The sequence below is a fragment of the Liolophura sinensis genome, chromosome 3, assembly GCF_032854445.1.
Source record: "Liolophura sinensis isolate JHLJ2023 chromosome 3, CUHK_Ljap_v2, whole genome shotgun sequence".
Taxonomy (NCBI): Eukaryota; Metazoa; Mollusca; class Polyplacophora; order Chitonida; family Chitonidae; genus Liolophura; species Liolophura sinensis.
Genome location: NC_088297.1, coordinates 20406281 through 20425456, shown reverse-complemented (window position 1 = coordinate 20425456; position 19176 = coordinate 20406281). Strand labels below are relative to the sequence as shown.

The 19176-nt window shown below is 39.9% G+C and overlaps 1 protein-coding gene and 10 non-coding genes across 11 annotated transcripts; 1 reads left to right on the top strand and 10 right to left on the bottom strand.

Annotated features, from left to right (window-relative positions):
• Nucleotides 1–2: 2 nt before the first annotated feature.
• Nucleotides 3–74, bottom strand: Trnag-ucc (transfer RNA glycine (anticodon UCC)). Its single transcript has one exon. It is a non-coding gene; the product is annotated as a tRNA-Gly (tRNA).
• A 2075-nt stretch (nucleotides 75–2149) lies between these two features.
• On the bottom strand, nucleotides 2150–2221 carry Trnag-ucc (transfer RNA glycine (anticodon UCC)). The gene has a single exon. It is a non-coding gene; the product is annotated as a tRNA-Gly (tRNA).
• A 2495-nt stretch (nucleotides 2222–4716) lies between these two features.
• Nucleotides 4717–11753, top strand: LOC135463456 (uncharacterized). Its single transcript, XM_064740716.1, has 3 exons — nucleotides 4717–6214; nucleotides 6600–6815; nucleotides 11731–11753. Exons 1-3 carry the CDS (start codon nucleotides 4717–4719, stop codon nucleotides 11751–11753), a joined length of 1737 nt encoding a protein of 578 aa, XP_064596786.1.
• Nucleotides 11754–11869: 116 nt separating this feature from the next.
• Nucleotides 11870–11940, bottom strand: Trnag-gcc (transfer RNA glycine (anticodon GCC)). The gene has a single exon. It is a non-coding gene; the product is annotated as a tRNA-Gly (tRNA).
• Nucleotides 11941–12824: 884 nt separating this feature from the next.
• Nucleotides 12825–12895, bottom strand: Trnag-gcc (transfer RNA glycine (anticodon GCC)). The gene has a single exon. It is a non-coding gene; the product is annotated as a tRNA-Gly (tRNA).
• Nucleotides 12896–13939: 1044 nt separating this feature from the next.
• On the bottom strand, nucleotides 13940–14010 carry Trnag-gcc (transfer RNA glycine (anticodon GCC)). Its single transcript has one exon. It is a non-coding gene; the product is annotated as a tRNA-Gly (tRNA).
• Nucleotides 14011–14460: 450 nt separating this feature from the next.
• Nucleotides 14461–14531, bottom strand: Trnag-gcc (transfer RNA glycine (anticodon GCC)). Its single transcript has one exon. It is a non-coding gene; the product is annotated as a tRNA-Gly (tRNA).
• A 449-nt stretch (nucleotides 14532–14980) lies between these two features.
• Trnag-gcc (transfer RNA glycine (anticodon GCC)) lies at nucleotides 14981–15051 on the bottom strand. The gene has a single exon. It is a non-coding gene; the product is annotated as a tRNA-Gly (tRNA).
• An 884-nt stretch (nucleotides 15052–15935) lies between these two features.
• Trnag-gcc (transfer RNA glycine (anticodon GCC)) lies at nucleotides 15936–16006 on the bottom strand. The gene has a single exon. It is a non-coding gene; the product is annotated as a tRNA-Gly (tRNA).
• A 1043-nt stretch (nucleotides 16007–17049) lies between these two features.
• Trnag-gcc (transfer RNA glycine (anticodon GCC)) lies at nucleotides 17050–17120 on the bottom strand. The gene has a single exon. It is a non-coding gene; the product is annotated as a tRNA-Gly (tRNA).
• Nucleotides 17121–18163: 1043 nt separating this feature from the next.
• Nucleotides 18164–18234, bottom strand: Trnag-gcc (transfer RNA glycine (anticodon GCC)). The gene has a single exon. It is a non-coding gene; the product is annotated as a tRNA-Gly (tRNA).
• Nucleotides 18235–19176: the final 942 nt, after the last annotated feature.

Below are 19176 nucleotides of genomic sequence, written 5' to 3'. Positions count from 1 at the left end.
CGTGCGTCGGCCGGGAATCGAACCCGGATCGACTGCTTGGAAGGCAACCATGCTGACCATTACACCACCGACGCTCCATGGTCTATCTTTACAGCTAATTATACTTTAAACCAATTGTGGTATAAAATGACAGTGCCTCGACACGTGGCTAACTTTAACGAATAATATAGGCCTTCTTTTTGTAAACAAGAAACTTGACCATGACTAAAATGTTTGTCTCTGTTTTGTATCACAATTGTGTATGTAACCTGTCCAGAATCATGTGGCATGCCATAAGAACACGACGCTTCATTTTTTAAAAAAATATATACACCTAAAGGATTCCTTCGTCGTCATATGACTGACAAATTGTTGAGTACGACGTTAAACTCGAAGCACTCACTCACTCACTCTTTTTAATTAAATAAGTATATGTATCACGCTGATACCACGTTATGCAATGTCCTCTACAACACATACAGTTTGGAAATTCGATCTCCTTGAAAGGATGTATGGATATTTGTAAACTGAAGATTATGGTTATTATCAGTTTAGCGCCCCTCTACCCCCACCCCCTCCCCACCCTCTCACACACACCATGTCACCCCCTCCCCCCTCACCGCCAATAGATTTCTGTTGACAAATAACATCACCGTTGACATCAGGCTACGGCCTAAATTCCTGAGAGCCCCTGATTTCACGATAATGAAATGTGTCTTCAGCTTACCCATTTAGCTGTATGCGTGAAAAACATTATTACGCTATGCACTTGAAAGGGGGTATTTATGAAAATAAAAAAAAGTAATCAGGCAGTCCTTATTATAAAGCACGTAGGTGTTTAGATGATATAAAAGATATACTCAAAGTTTCAGGGAAATTGGTGCAACACTTAACAAATGTTACACAGTCAAAATCTTTGTACACAAAAATCTTTGTCCATTGTGGCACTACAAGTACTTGAACGGCAGTAATTATGAATATAATTACAGGATTGTAATTAAACTTGAGCATGCTCAAGTTTAGATTATAGTGAATATGTTTGCTAAGTCTCATGAAAATCGGTTCAACGATTAACGAAAAGTTGGACAAAATCTGAATGCGTGGAAAAAGTACAATTACGCATAGTCCTTAATGAAGGTTATTATGAAAATGGCCATTAAACTTAAGCATGCACAGGTTCAGATGATAGGCAAGATTTACGGTAAGTTTCATCAAAATCAGAGCAGTAGTTTGAAAGGAGATGCACACACAAAATCGTGTCTAAAGACACACAGACAGGAGGACAGATAGGGCGATTCCAATATGCCCCACCCTCCAATCCGACCTCTATCTAACTTTGTTGAAGTGGGTGTAAATATTTAAAAAAAAAAACATAATTTTTATTGCTTTAAAAAAATTTAGCCTTGAACGCATATCAGCTTAGCATATATTCCATTATATTAAAATCATGCCCACACTCACATCGACATTCCCTAAGACGTGTCCCTTTTTTAGGCTTTTACTTCGATCCAGAAGTTCACCTCTGAAAAGCTGTCTTTAAGCATTATTACACTGTTGATAGTGTTATAAATAATTCTAAAGTTAGAAAAACTTATAATGCGACTGTATCATTATAAATTGTGGGAACTTTATTACAGATTTTGAACGGTAACACGTAAACAGATGATACCGATGGGTTTTTTTTTCAAAATCTCAGGTGCAGTATTTTTAAGACTTGATTTCAACACTTACTTTTTGCACCCAGAAAATTGTATTTATTTATTTATTTATTTGACCGGTGTTTTACGCCATACTCAAGAATATTTCACTTATACGACCGCGGTCAGCATTATGGTGGGTGGAAATCGGGCAGAGCCCGGGGGAAACCCACAACCATCCGTAGGTTACAGACAGACCTTCCCACGTACGGCAGAAAATTGTAAACAACGTATGCTTGAGGCAAATACCTCCAATTGAAACCTTTTCCGTCATAAAATAGACAAATTGTTGAATGGTTTAACACTCACTGAAACAAGAAATCGCTTTTGCGGGATGGTACTTTTTAGAAACAAGGATTCTCTTTTTTCGCAGATAGTAAGTATAAATGTACTTGTACACAGACACAAAATACAGCTTATATTTAGAAAGGGCTGGGGAATAAAGAAATCAAAGGCAATAAATAAAAGTATGGTGCGTCGGCCGGGAATCGAACCCGGATCGACTGCTTGGAAGGCAACCATGCTGACCATTACACCACCGACGCCAAATATCCCAGCCTTCTCTTCCACATATAATTAACATGATGTGTCACTCTGACTCGTAACACACAAGACGTGTAGTTAAAACCGTGCGGCCATTAAGGCGACAGATTACATAAGCTGTATTAAATTTTTCTCACAGATCCAGTGAGAGCTGAATTCTGGTGTCATTTATGGAAGCTTTCCTTCTGGAAACATGTATGAATATAAAAATATGGAGGCACAAACGTGACAATAGCCTATGAGCTCATTTCATGGGTATAGCTCCCTGCGGAGACAAGCCCAGCTGTCACCTTCCGCTGTTTTCTTCCACGTATGTATGGAGAAAACTATAGCACCATCAGTGTAACAGATATAGGCCTACTATGTATGTCAAAGTATCAGTTTACACTATACCTCTACAAACGAATTTTGAGCCAAAGTTTAGGGGATTTAAACGTTCATTTTTTGTAAAATTTTAAAACACGTAATTAGTGCGAAGACAAATGTGTCATAACTTTTACATCTTTGGATCATGCTCAGTTGTTTAGCGCGCTAGCGCAGCGTAATGATCCAGCAGCCTCTCACCAATGCGGTGGCTGTGAGTTCAATTTCAGCCCATACCGGCTTCCTCACCGGTCGTACGTGGGAAGGTCTTCCACCAACCTGCGGATGGTGGTGGATTTCCCCAGGGCCCTGCCCGGTTTCCTCCCACCATAATGCTGGCCGCCGTCGTATAAGTGAAATATTCTCGAGTACGGCGCAAAAACACCTATCAAATAAATGAATAAGTCTTTGGGTCGTGAATTATGCAAAATATTGAATGTTTAAAACCATTATTAAATGCGACCTATGGATACATTTAACATAGCTTACTTTCTGTTTCGTGACTCTTATATACATCGATCGGTACACGTATACATTTTCTGATACAAAGATGTACATGAAATATAGTGGACAGCTTCCTGAATATGTTATGAAGTGTAACATTGTCTGGCTTTTTGTTGACCTGATACCACGTGAATTACAAGTTCTCGTTCATTATTGTTTGTTGGAAGATCACATATACCGAGAGATAACGCCTGAAAAGTCAAGTGTATACAGTTGCGAATGGTGGCAGGGGGAAAGCTTAAGGTCAAATATTTTATAAACATATCGCCTTAATACGATAAAACATTTGGAGTGAAACATAACTTTATATTGTCTGAGCGCCAGAGAACTACTAATAGTCTGTAAGATGTTGACGAGAAGACTTAAATTAACTGTGGTTTAAAACTGTTGTTCGATTAACCTTGTGTAAGCCTATCACTATATGACAGTATTAGTACTAAAATATGTGCCAAAAACACAAAACAAAGACAGCTAAAGGACGAACAGATCCTTTTCAAGATGTTAAATTGTCTTCTTTTCAGTCATTTTATTCTGCACAGTAATTCTAAGAGACACCATTCTCAACACCATTGGTTGAAGGGCTGGCCAACTGTGAGTGTCAGCTCCTTGGACAATCAGGTCACGAGTTCGAATCCAGCTTTCTCAGCTCCAGGCAAGCGAAATATCCAAGTCACAGTTCCGGTCATCAACAGTAAAATCAAAATTCCCAATGTCTAGTTTCACTACTAATATTAGGGTATCAATCTATTAAAATATCTGCGTATAATTTTCTTGGCAGATGTAGTTATCTGGAAGTATAAAAGTTGCCAACGGTTTCCATTTATGTGAGAAATGTGGATAAGATATAAGTATGTGGGAAAGATATAAGTGTGTATAACATCCAAAGTGTCTAATCCATGAAAGTTTGAAAGCTCAACATTTGTGTTATACATAAAATCCTGCAATAAAGCAAGAAAAGATGTGAAAAGTATCTCATTTACGCCTTTCGTGCCATTGTTTATATGAACAGTAGGGTAGGGCGGGGCAAAGCGCCCACTCGGGGTAAAGCGCCTTTTGCCGAAATACAAAATATGACGTCATCTCCATCCTCGGCAGCAATGCGACACAGGTGCTGCCCTCTATGTTGTCAACTGACTGTTGCATCATCTCCGATCGAGCGGTGGTTGAGTTTTCTGCGAGGTAAGTTTGATTTTACCCAGGATTGATGTAAAAATTGACAGTTACATAAAGCGTTCTACTGCCAATTTATTAACAGTAACGATGAAATGCTATTGCACACCAATAAACTGATATGTACAGTACATAATCACCACAAAATTAGTAAGTGATACTTTCAGGGTCAATCCCATAAAAAGAAAGATCAAAAAGCACGTGGTGGGGGCAAAGCGCCCTTCAATTGTTGGAGGTAAAGCGCCTACCTAGGCGCGTTGCCCCTTCTTAGTGGGCGCTTTGCCCCTACATCTTAAATAGTACTAAAATGTACTAAAACTCTTACATCTAAAGTCTTTCCTTAAAAATAATTAAACAAATATCTGCAAGATAAATATTAGAACTACATATTTACAGCATTGGCTGTGCAGCGTTGGCTATAATACTTGATAATCACAGTATTTTCCTTTCTTTCAGCATCATGGTTAGGACTTACAAGCGTAAAACTAATCAAGGGGGATATGGAAATGACCAGTTAAAGTTAGCCCTGGAGAAAGTTCAAACAGGAATACCGCTGCTTGTCGCAGCCAAGGAGTTCAAAATTCCGCCAAGAACTCTGCGTCGTCATAGAGATGGACGAGTTGCCAATCCTGGTGTGTCACAACTGGGGCGATACAGAAATATTCTTTCCACGCAGGTGGAGAATGAGCTTCATGCTCACATAAAGCACATGGAAAAATCCTTATATGGTCTAACCACAAATGACGTCCGACGTTTGGCGTATGATGTTTCTGAAAAATGCAATCTCAAGCATCCATTCAGTCATGAAAAGAAGATGGCTGGAAGGGGTTGGCTTCGCGCTTTCCTGTTACGCCATAAAGATATCAGCATCAGGGTGCCACAAGGTACTAACATTTCCAGAGCAGTTGGCTTCAACAAACCGAAGGTTCAACAGTTTTTTGGTGTGTATCGTCAGTTGCTAGAATCCAAAGAATTCACACCAAGACAGGTGTGGAACATGGATGAAACTGGAGTAACTAACGTCCACAAACCAGGGAAAGTTTTGGCAACAAGAGGCATAAGGCAAGTTGGTAAGATGAGCGGTGAAAGAGGGAAAAATGTCACTGTTATCTGTGCTATGAACGCTATTGGAGTATATGTTCCTCCAATGTTCATATTTCCGAGAAAGAGAATGAATGACACATTGATGACAGGTGCTCCACCACAATCCGTTGGATATGCCAACCCCAGTGGATGGACAGATTCCGAACTCTTCATTAAATTGCTAGAACATTTTGCATCCTTCACAAATGCCACACAAGGTTCTCACGAACAAATAGTAATACTGGATGGACACCACAGCCACAAGACTCTGGCTGCAGTCACTTTTGCAAGGGCACACGGGATTCACCTGCTAACTCTCCCACCACACAGCACACATAAGATGCAACCTTTAGATCGGACATACTTTAAATCTTTAAAGAGTGCCTACAATGTTGCCGCAGATTCCTGGATGGTGTCGCATCCTGGGAGACGTATATCGTTCTTTGACATGGCAGGAATATTTGGTCAGGCGTTTCATCGGTCGGCTACCCAAGAGAAATGTATAAACGGCTTTCGCATGCGTGGCATTTGGCCATTCGATGAGAACGTCTTCTCGGACGAAGACTTTGCAGCGGCAACCGTTACGGACCAACCAGAACCGGACAATAATGAAATTGTGGCCACAGAAGATCCAGATGTACGACCAGATTTACCAAATATGCCTTCCACTGGCGATTCATCCGAAGAGGACGAAGGGCCAGATGATCCAGAAAGCCATCGTGGCTTATCACACGATGGGGAACCTTCTGCCAGTATCCCATCATCTTGTGGAGAAACGCCGTTAACTACCGTGAAATCTCCAGGATCTTCCGATATCGCAGGTGCTACTCAACAGACAAATTCAGACGATTTGATTCACCAGGAATGTACTGCAGGTGAGTTAACATAAAGCTAATAAACATGTTTTATTGCTTTTACCGTTAAATAAGATTTAAAGAGAGGACAACTCAGTGAGATGGTGTCCTTTCGTTTAAAACTAACAAGACTTTATACTGTCCTCTCTTTAAATACATACGTCTCCAAGAGTCATAATTTCAAACCACTGCAAATGCTTATATGCACGTGGCTTATATATGTGAAAGTGTTTGGATGTGCTTTTGTGTTCAAGAGCTTTTACTTTTGCTGACAACACTGCTCTTTAAAATACCAATGCTGTCATCTCCAGGCTCAACTGAGCTAAAAATGGATAGTTTTATATGTATACTAGTGATATACATCTGTGTATTCAATTAAAACATGATTTGTTTGTACTGCTTACAGATATAACTCAACTGATTCGAAGTTTGTCACCTCTGCCTAAATTGGCAGCTCCCCGTAGCAGAAAGCGGAAATCAGAGGAGGCAACACTGCTGACAGCGTCCCCTTATAAAGATCAGTTGGTTGAGAAACAGAACATGAAAGCTTTGAAGGACAAGAAAGGGAAGTCGACTGGAAGCCGCAGAAAGGGCAAGGCAACAACAATCAAAAAGCCCAGAGGTACCAAACATCAGGGAACTCAGTGCGAAGACAGTGACGAGGATGGAGACGACCAGTGGCCTTGCCTTATTTGTAGTGAACCATTTTCGCGTTCGCGATCTAAAGAAGTGTGGGTGCAGTGCATGTGCTGTGAACAATGGGCACACGAGGAATGCACTGCTGGCGACGTGTGTTTTGTTTGCCCGAACTGTGACTCAGGTGATTCTGAGAGCTAAATTTGTGTATATTTACAGTCATCATAACAATTAAGTGAATTAAAAAATTCACCGCTTCAATTAGTTGTATTTTAATTTGGTTATTTCGACGGGGTTGGGGGGGACAAAGCGCCCGGGTATAGGCACTTTGCCCCACATACGTGGGCACTTTTCCCCACCCGTGGGGCAAAGTGCCTATTTGATCTCTTTTGTATTTCTCTCCTGAAACGACACTTAAAAAGCGAATTCGCCAATATAAGTCAGCTGGCACTTAGTGTATATGCATATGTCTCTTTAGCTATAGGGACAACTCAGTGCGTCCAATAATATTGGATTTCTATCAACTTTCGCTTAAGGTGGGCGCTTTGCCCCCCTCGACCCTACCTTGGTATCATTTATTTTTTTATTTATTTGATTGGTGCTTTACGCCGTACTGAAAAATATTTCACTTATACGACGGCGGCCAGCATTGTGGTTGGTGGAAACCGGACAAGGGCTTGGGAGAAACCCAAGACCATCCACATGGTGCTGCAAGACCTTCCCACGTACGACCAGAGAGGATGCAAGAATGAACTGGGCTTGAGCTCACGGTATAAAAACTGTGCCATGGCGATACAGCTGATATGGAGTGGGTTAAGGGGAATTACATACAAACCTAGAAAACGTAGCACCCATATTAATATGATTATATAATATAATTTCTGATATGTTAGATGCATTTCAAAAAGCTTTGAACGGACGCACAAGAATATTGTTCATGTGGGCTTTGCGAGGTGGTGCGAGTAGCACAAAACGCTTGGGAAGACTTGTTTTACAAGTACAGCTTTTTCACCTAAAAATCTTATAACATAGAAGCAAAACAAAGAAAAGTCACTAGCAGGCAGAAAAGTCCGGGTAAAGCAACTTCAAGCCTTTCACAAAACAATGTCTATGACAACTTTAGCACGGACCGAGATAGGCAAGGGTTATGGGTAGTAGATAAAGGCTGATTGGGGCGGGTGCGGAGTTAAGGGGTTTACAGAGAGGTGGTGGGTGTTGGCTTGGATCAGGAATCATCGGTTCAAGTCACACAGGCTAATGGGTAAACTTGGCTAGAGAACAGCAGGGCACCCGCACGAAGTCCATATATATATATCCTGTATAACACGTGATTCTAATATATCCAGGATATACCAAGTCCACGGTTTGATGAGTGACAACAGAAGGAGACAAAGTGCCCTGCCAAGGTTCCGGTTGCTTCAGAATGGAGAACGTGGCGAGACGCTTCACCGAACACAACCCCAATATTGGCAAGGCTGCGGATTGTCAACACCTCTGGCGTAAATGTAAGCTGACAGCGCCAAACAGAAGTTCGCTGTTCAATACAGATACCATACGCAAGTATATTTTCCCTTTCCAGGTACAAGGGAAAAGTTTATGTAATGGATGTAAAACACACCAAAGACTGTTCACAAAGAGAATACCCTAACTGAGGTGGATTGACAAAAGGCCGCATTTCAGGGGTTTCGTGTCACCATAGAGGAATATAGGGATGCTCCTAAGTACCTGTCACCCCAGGTGCCAAAAGCTACTAGCCTCGAGAGCGATGACCTACCACAAGGTAGACAGTTTAATCGTCTGTTAAAACAAAGCCCAAGTCCTGCTGTGTCGGTATCGTACATTGAACATTTTGAAGCCCGAGTTGTTCCTTCTTCCATATACCTCCATGTGACCACTTTCCAATTATCACACTGTCTTGATTTTACTTTATAGACGGTACGTCTTTTGTTATATTGTTAAGCCGGGACTGCTCTCTCTTGACAAAGTCACGTTAGTTCATTGAAGCATATGTTTTTCGCAATGAACACATAAGCGGATCAGCGACCAGTTAAGTCAGCAACCATATCTTTACAACAACAAAAGGTTACAGGAAATAAAATGCCCTAGGTAGTTATATGTACAGGTAAAATGCGAATGCCTTGCACTTAGAGATTTGCCAGATTGATGTAGCTGCTAATTGCCAGTCGTTTAGGTGAAACATAGATTGACATCATTAAAACCCCCCAAAATACTGGACTTTGGAATGTGTACATTTAGTTAACGGAAGTACCGTAATAAATGAAAGCTGTACATTTCAAATTAATTCAAAGATTTAGAGACTGAAAATAGAATTGTAGAACGTAGGTCACAAACTTAACCAATCTGCATCGGCAGGGAGTTAAATCCGGCTCACCCGCGTCGCAGGGGAGAAATCTGCTACAGAACCGACGAGTCCGTGCTTGGGGTTTAACATACTTAACATATGACGTCGACAGGATGACGCCTTACCAAAGGCAAGTAAGTTGCCCCGCCCTAACCATTATACTGATAGGCCTACGGGTCAGCCGGTTGCTGGACTGTCCCATTCACGCTGAACGCCAAGCGAGGAAATTACAACTTCCTCTTTTAAGGTCTTGGGTGTGACTCAACCCAGGATTAGTTTGTTTTGTTTTGTTTTTGTTTTTTTTTTGCCGTTCACAAGCCCAGGGATATTCTTAACAAATTGTTTCGAACATTTAGCACTGTCGGGTAGTTTATTTCTATCTGAGGTAGACGAACACTCTAATTGTGACGTGGAGGATTAACACATACCGGAGGAATCTGAAAAAGTTTGACATGTCACCTAATGTGCCAAAATGCTAAACGCGTTTAGGAAATTTTGCGAAGTATCTGTTGACGTTTAATCGCTAAACACGATTATTGTAAACATGTAATCGTCGTTTATTGGCCATAGGACATTTGTATGAGCATATACGAGCTAAAAATAAAGATGGCGCAAAGCTAAGCACGTATCTACCTAAACATGCATAATTGCTTCACAGAAAGATAAGCACATTATTAAAAACACACGTAACAGCAAAACATGTCCATATAACGATATTTATGACGCTATTATTTAGTTCAGTTGCTAACCCCACGTGTTTAGTCTAAACACCTAGACGTTTTATTCGCGCATGCTCGCCATAGTACACGTGATCTTATCGAAAGCGAAGCTGGTAGCCTGCTCCTTAATGAAAGAGAAGATGTCGAGAAGTGTCTCTATATTTGTCATTTGCGGTACTGGTATTTTCTGATTGGTTTTATTTTTTCTCATAAAATTGTTTGTGCATGTATCTGCTGCACAATTTATGTTGTGTAGTGCATTACTATACACGTGGCTGCGTAGCTGTTGTGGCGAGTAGTGGTGTGGTCGATGTGTTGTAGTTGTAGGTTAGGTCGATCTGAGACCTGTTTCATTATTCCAGCCTTAGCCTTCAGAAATACTAAAAAGTAATAAGCCCTTGATACACAGTTTACGGTTCTGTCCAAATCCGGCAAAATTCTGATACATTTTAATTAGTTTCAAAATAACCTCACTACAGCCCCATGCAGCGTTAGTTGAAGCAGTCAGTGTTTTAATTAGCATGTAAGGGGCCTCCGTGGCTCAGTCGGTTAGCGCGCTAGCGCAGCGTAATGACCCAGGAGCCTCTCACCAATGCGGTCGCTGTGAGTTCAAGTCCAGCTCATGTTGGCTTCCTCTCCGGCCGTACGTGGGAAGGTCTGCCAGCAACCTGCGGATGGTCGTGGGCTGTGCCCGGTTTCCACCCACCATAATGCTGGCCGCCGTCGTATAAGTGAAATATTCTTGAGTACGGCGTAAAACACCAATCAAAAAAAAAAAAAAAAAAAAAAAATTAGCATGTAAGTGTATGAGCACTTACATGTTTATGTAATATGATGACCTCATCTCCTAACTTTTCAGATACTCCCTGAATTTAACGTCTTAACATGAAGGAAAGGATTGTGAAGCAATGTATGTAAAAATAATGAACTGATATGTTTGTCAATTTGGTGTCAGTCACCAACTGTGAATCGAAGAAAGGCGACCTAGATTTTGAAGTAAGTTTTTATTGATTAAAAGTGTTTTCCTTGATTTAGGATGTGGTGAAATTTGAAGCATGGTTATTTTGAACCAACATGGTACATTACTGGCTGTAGTCCATGGGCCATACATGATATTGGTGCCACCCGAAGTGGCCAAACCTAATTGATACTAACATGTTTACGGGCTGAGTAAGAGGCATGATAGCCTTTCTACAAAGGTAGAGTTATCACACATTTTGATGTGATCAGGTGAAAAATTACCTGATAGGGCTTTGCGCAAATTACAAAAAAGCCATAGAAATGTCAGTATATCGTGAACAATTTAAAAGATCAAATTAAAAGGGTGGTTGGATTGTTTATGAAGCAAACAAGATTTAGCAATACGCATTTGGCCTGTATTTCATATACGCGATTAGCTGAATATTTAATTGTAAGATTTGCAAGGTTTCAGCTGGGTTGATAACAGCTTATCAACAGTTTATAGGCCCAGCTGTGTACTTCTTTTATTTGCGTCCATTAATACGGTAAGCTAAGGTAGATTAGCTCAGGTAAGTAAAAAGTGTGTGTCATTTCCTTACCTGTAATCTAAATGTCTGAAAACTACAATGTCAGAGCAGAAATTTTTAATTTCCACCCAGAATACTGGTAATTTAAAGTTCCGCCAAACACTAAGATTGAGGACTAAGGAATTCCGTAATACTCTGGGTAGAGTGTAAATGTATACTTTGAAGTTAAAAACAATAAAAAAGGAAAAAATAACACTAGTATGAAGTGTATATTACACAAGACACATACATGGTGTTGCAAATTTTTAAGGTCATGTTCCTTCATCTTTTCAGGGTTGGCTTCGACATCTCCGTGAGCAAATTTTGCCGAATTTTTCGTCTTTGTCTTTGTGGTATTCTCATTTCCAACATTCATTTTTTGCACTGTGCTGATACCAGTAACGCAGGTCAAACCAAACATTCGACTAAAACTTGCATCGGCCGGGAATCGAACCCGGGTCACCCGCGTGGCAGGCGATAATTCTACCACTGAACCACCGATGCTTCTCGCATAATTTCCTTTTTTAAACAAGCCTGTTTAAAGTCTTTGTAGCGGACAGTCACTAAATTATCAAATAAAATCCATGACGCGTTGCATTAACGTGGTAGTTGACAGGAAAAAAAACACTCTTAGTGGAGCAATTACTTTTTACCAACAAGCCATCTACGTGAAAAAATCTTGCCGCATTTGTTGTCCTTGTGTTAATGTCACCCTCAGTTCCAACATTATTATTTTTTTGAATTAAAAGTAATTTATTTACATTATTCAATACAACAAATTTATACAGTACAATTTACAATATTACGTGTATTCTTACACGAAGTCCATTTCAACAATACGATATTACAGACTTTTTTAAAACTAGGGTAAGAAAAAATTATAAATTACTTTAGCATAAAGAATAACTTGTCATCTCTGACTCTGCAAGTAATGGAACTCCTGCACCAAAGTCTAGTAAAACTGCACCTAACAAGTCGCAGGAAATAGCGGCCAGACACTAAATTATCAAATAAATCCATGATGCGTTGCATCAACGTGGCAGTTAACAGGATAAAAAACAACACTCTCCGTGGAGCAATTATTTTTCACAAAAAAGCCATCTACGTGAGAAAATTTTGAGCAAGCTTGTTTTTACGTCTTTGTAGCGGACAGACACTAAATTATCAAATGAAATCCATACCGCGTTGAATAAATGTGGCCGTTGACAGGCTAAAAATCACCACTCTCCGTGGAACAATTACTTTTCACAAACAAGCCATCTCCGTGAGCAAATTTTGCCGAATTTTTCGTCTTTGTCTTGGTGGTATTCTCATTTCCAATATTCATTTTTTGCAAAGTCTGTGCTGATGCCAGTAACGCAGGTCAAACCAAACATTCGACTAAAACTTGCATCGGCCGGGAATCGAACCCGGGTCACCCGCGTGGCAGGCGAGAATTCTACCACTGAACCACCGATGCTTCTCGCATAACTTTCTTTTTTAAACAAGCCTGTTTAAGGTCTTTGTAGCAGACAGTCACTAAATTATCAACTAAGATCCATGACGCGTTGTATCAACGTGGCAGTTGACAGGCTAAAAAACACCACTCTCCGTGCAGCAATTACTTTTCACAAAAATGCCATCTACGTGAAAAAATTTTGAGCAAGCCTGTTTTTTCGTCTTTGTAGCGGACAGTTACTAAATTATCAAATAAAATCCATGACGCGTTGCACCAACGTGGTAGTTGACAGGCTAAAAAACAACACTCTTAGTGGAGAAGTTATTTTTCACAAACAAGCCATCTACGTTAGAAAATGTTGCTGCATTTGTTGTCCTTGTGTTGGTGGCACCCTCAGTTCCAACATTTTTTTTTTTGAATTAAAAGTAATTTATTCACATTATTCAATACAACAGATTTATACAGTACAATTTACAATATTACGTATTTTATTTCACGAAGTCCATTTCAATAATACGATATCACAGACCTTTTTAGACTAGGGTAAGAAAAAATCAAAAATTACTTTAGTATAAAGATTAACTTGTCACCTCTGACTTTGCAACTAATGGCATTCCTGCACCAAAGTCTAGTAAAACTGCACCTAACAAGTCGCAGGAAAACGCGGACAGACACTAAATTATCAAATAAATCCATGACGCGTTGCATCAACGTGGCCGGTGACAGGCTAAAAAACAACACTCTCCGTGCAGCAATTACTTTTTCCAAAAAAGCCATATACGTGGGAAAATTTTGAGCAAGATTGTTTTTACGTCTTTGTAGCGGACAGACACTAAATTATCAAATGAAATCCATACCGCGTTGAATCAACGTGGCCGTTGACAGGCTAAAAATCACCCCTCTCCGTGGAGCAATTACTTTTCACAAACAAGCCATCTTTGTGAGCAAATTTGGCCGAATTCTTTGTCTTTGTCTTGGTGGTATTCTCATTTCCGATATTTAATTTTATGCAAATTCTGTGCGGATGCCAGTATCGCAGGTCAAACCAAAAATTTGACTAAAATTTGCATCGGCCGGGAATCGAACCCGGGTCACCCGCGTGGCAGGCGAGAATTCTACCACTGAACCACCGATGCTTCTCGCATAATTTCCTTTTTCAAACAAGCCTGTTTAAGGTTTTGTCGCAGATAGTCACTACATTATCAACTAAGATCCATGACGCGTTGCATCAACGTGGACGTTGACAGGCTAAAAAAACAACACTCTCCGTGCAGCAATGACTTTTCACAAAAATGCCATCTACGTGAGAAAAGTTTGAGCAAGCTTCTTTTTACGTCTTTGTAGCGGACAGACACTAAATTATCAAATGAAATCCATACCGCGTTGAATCAACGTGGCCGTTGACAGGCTAAAAATCACCACTCTCCGTGGAGCAATTACTTTTCACAAACAAGTCATCTTTGTGAGCAAGTTTTGCCGAATTTTTCGTCTTTGTCTTGGCGGTATTCTCATTTCCAATATTCATTTTTTGCAAAGTCTGTGCTGATGCCAGTAATGCAGGTCAAACCAAACATTCGACTAAAACTTGCATCGGCCGGGAATCGAACCCGGGTCACCCGCGTGGCAGGCGAGAATTCTACCACTGAACCACCGATGCTTTACGCATAATTTACTCCTTTAAACAAGCCTGTTTAAGGTCTTTGTAGCAGACAGTCACTAAATTATCAAATAAAATCCATGACGTGTTGCACCAACGTGGTAGTTGACAGGCTAAAAAGCAACACTCTCCGTGGAGCAATTACTTTTCACAAAAAGCCATCTACGTGAAAAAATTTTGAGCAAGCCTGTTTTTTCGTCTTTGTAGCGGACAGACACTAAATTATCAAATGAAATCCATACCGCGTTGAATCAACGTGGCCGTTGACAGGCTAAAGATCACCACTCTCCGTGGAGCAATTACTTTTCACAAACAAGCCATCTTTGTGAGCAAATTTGGCCGAATTCTTTGTCTTTGTCTTGGTGGTATTCTCATTTCCAATATTCATTTTTAGCAAAGTCTGTGCTGATGCCAGTAATGCAGGTCAAACCAAACATTCGATTAAAACTTGCATCGGCCGGGAATCGAACCCGGGTCACCCGCGTGGCAGGCGAGAATTCTACCACAGAACCACCGATGCTTCACGCATAATTTACTCCTTTAAACAAGCCTGTTTAAGGTCTTTGCAGCAGACAGTCACTAAATTATCAAATAAAATCCATGACGCGTTGCATTAACGTGGTAGTTGACAGGAAAAAAAACACTCTTAGTGGAGCAATTACTTTTTACCAACAAGCCATCTACGTGAAAAAATCTTGCCGCATTTGTTGTCCTTGTGTTAATGTCACCCTCAGTTCCAACATTATTATTTTTTTGAATTAAAAGTAATTTATTTACATTATTCAATACAACAAATTTATACAGTACAATTTACAATATTACGTGTATTCTTACACGAAGTCCATTTCAACAATACGATATTACAGACTTTTTTAAAACTAGGGTAAGAAAAAATTATAAATTACTTTAGCATAAAGAATAACTTGTCATCTCTGACTCTGCAAGTAATGGAACTCCTGCACCAAAGTCTAGTAAAACTGCACCTAACAAGTCGCAGGAAATAGCGGCCAGACACTAAATTATCAAATAAATCCATGATGCGTTGCATCAACGTGGCAGTTAACAGGATAAAAAACAACACTCTCCGTGGAGCAATTATTTTTCACAAAAAAGCCATCTACGTGAGAAAATTTTGAGCAAGCTTGTTTTTACGTCTTTGTAGCGGACAGACACTAAATTATCAAATGAAATCCATACCGCGTTGAATCAACGTGGCCGTTGACAGGCTAAAAATCACCACTCTCCGTGGAACAATTACTTTTCACAAACAAGCCATCTCCGTGAGCAAATTTTGCCGAATTTTTCGTCTTTGTCTTGGTGGTATTCTCATTTCCAATATTCATTTTTTGCAAAGTCTGTGCTGATGCCAGTAACGCAGGTCAAACCAAACATTCGACTAAAACTTGCATCGGCCGGGAATCGAACCCGGGTCACCCGCGTGGCAGGCGAGAATTCTACCACTGAACCACCGATGCTTCTCGCATAACTTTCTTTTTTAAACAAGCCTGTTTAAGGTCTTTGTAGCAGACAGTCACTAAATTATCAACTAAGATCCATGACGCGTTGTATCAACGTGGCAGTTGACAGGCTAAAAAACACCACTCTCCGTGCAGCAATTACTTTTCACAAAAATGCCATCTACGTGAAAAAATTTTGAGCAAGCCTGTTTTTTCGTCTTTGTAGCGGACAGTTACTAAATTATCAAATAAAATCCATGACGCGTTGCACCAACGTGGTAGTTGACAGGCTAAAAAACAACACTCTTAGTGGAGAAGTTATTTTTCACAAACAAGCCATCTACGTTAGAAAATGTTGCTGCATTTGTTGTCCTTGTGTTGGTGGCACCCTCAGTTCCAACATTTTTTTTTTGAATTAAAAGTAATTTATTCACATTATTCAATACAACAGATTTATACAGTACAATTTACAATATTACGTATTTTATTTCACGAAGTCCATTTCAATAATACGATATCACAGACCTTTTTAGACTAGGGTAAGAAAAAATCAAAAATTACTTTAGTATAAAGATTAACTTGTCACCTCTGACTTTGCAACTAATGGCATTCCTGCACCAAAGTCTAGTAAAACTGCACCTAACAAGTCGCAGGAAAACGCGGACAGACACTAAATTATCAAATAAATCCATGACGCGTTGCATCAACGTGGCCGGTGACAGGCTAAAAAACAACGCTCTCCGTGCAGCAATTACTTTTTCCAAAAAAGCCATATACGTGGGAAAATTTTGAGCAAGATTGTTTTTACGTCTTTGTAGCGGACAGACACTAAATTATCAAATGAAATCCATACCGCGTTGAATCAACGTGGCCGTTGACAGGCTAAAAATCACCCCTCTCCGTGGAGCAATTACTTTTCACAAACAAGCCATCTTTGTGAGCAAATTTGGCCGAATTCTTTGTCTTTGTCTTGGTGGTATTCTCATTTCCGATATTTAATTTTATGCAAATTCTGTGCGGATGCCAGTATCGCAGGTCAAACCAAAAATTTGACTAAAATTTGCATCGGCCGGGAATCGAACCCGGGTCACCCGCGTGGCAGGCGAGAATTCTACCACTGAACCACCGATGCTTCTCGCATAACTTTCTTTTTTAAACAAGCCTGTTTAAGGTCTTTGTAGCAGACAGTCACTAAATTATCAACTAAGATCCATGACGCGTTGTATCAACGTGGCAGTTGACAGGCTAAAAAACACCACTCTCCGTGCAGCAATTACTTTTCACAAAAATGCCATCTACGTGAAAAAATTTTGAGCAAGCCTGTTTTTTCGTCTTTGTAGCGGACAGTTACTAAATTATCAAATAAAATCCATGACGCGTTGCACCAACGTGGTAGTTGACAGGCTAAAAAACAACACTCTTAGTGGAGAAGTTATTTTTCACAAACAAGCCATCTACGTTAGAAAATGTTGCTGCATTTGTTGTCCTTGTGTTGGTGGCACCCTCAGTTCCAACATTTTTTTTTTGAATTAAAAGTAATTTATTCACATTATTCAATACAACAGATTTATACAGTACAATTTACAATATTACGTATTTTATTTCACGAAGTCCATTTCAATAATACGATATCACAGACCTTTTTAGACTAGGGTAAGAAAAAATCAAAAATTACTTTAGTATAAAGATTAACTTGTCACCTCTGACTTTGCAACTAATGGCATTCCTGCACCAAAGTCTAGTAAAACTGCACCTAACAAGTCGCAGGAAAACGCGGACAGACACTAAATTATCAAATAAATCCATGACGCGTTGCATCAACGTGGCCGGTGACAGGCTAAAAAACAACGCTCTCCGTGCAGCAATTACTTTTTCCAAAAAAGCCATATACGTGGGAAAATTTTGAGCAAGATTGTTTTTACGTCTTTGTAGCGGACAGACACTAAATTATCAAATGAAATCCATACCGCGTTGAATCAACGTGGCCGTTGACAGGCTAAAAATCACCCCTCTCCGTGGAGCAATTACTTTTCACAAACAAGCCATCTTTGTGAGCAAATTTGGCCGAATTCTTTGTCTTTGTCTTGGTGGTATTCTCATTTCCGATATTTAATTTTATGCAAATTCTGTGCGGATGCCAGTATCGCAGGTCAAACCAAAAATTTGACTAAAATTTGCATCGGCCGGGAATCGAACCCGGGTCACCCGCGTGGCAGGCGAGAATTCTACCACTGAACCACCGATGCTTCTCGCATAATTTCCTTTTTTAACAAGCCTGTTTAAGATCTTTGTAGCAGACAGTCACTAAATTATCAACTAAAATCCATGACGCATTGCATCAACGTGCCAGTTGACAGGCTAAAAAACAACACTCTCCGTGGAGCAATGACTTTTCACAAAAATGCCATCTACGTAAAAAAAATTTTGAGCAAGCTTGTTTTTACGTCTTTGTAGCGGACAGTCAATAAATTATCAAATAAAATCCATGACGCGTTTCACCAACGTGGTAGTTGAACAGGGCTAAAAAAACAACAGTCTCCGTGGAGCAATTACTTTTTACAAACAAGCCATGTACGTGATAAAATCTTGCCGCATTTGTTGTCCTTGTCTTGGTGGCACCCTCATTTCCAACTTTTTTTTAAATAAAAAGTAATTTATTTACATTATTCAATACAACAGATTTATACAGTACAATTTACAATATTACGTGTATTCTTACACGAAGTCCATTTCAATAATACGATATCACAGACCTTTTTAGACTAGGGTAAGAAAAAATCAAAAATTACTTTAGTATAAAGATTAACTTGTCACCTCTGACTTTGCAACTAATGGCATTCCTGCACCAAAGTCTAGTAAAACTGCACCTAACAAGTCGCAGGAAATAGCGGACAGACACTAAATTATCAAATAAATCCATGACGAGTTGCATCAACGTTGCAGTTGACAGGCTAAAAAACAACACTCTCCGTGCAGCAATTACTTTTCACAAAAATGCTATCTACGTGAGAAAATTTTGAGCAAGCTTGTTTTTACGTCTTTGTAGCGGACAGACACTAAATTATCAAATGAAATCCATACCGCGTTGAATCAACGTGGCCGTTGACAGGCTAAAAATCACCACTCTCCGTGGAGCAATTACTTTTCAAAAACAAGCCATCTTTGTGAGCAAATTTTGCCGAATTTTT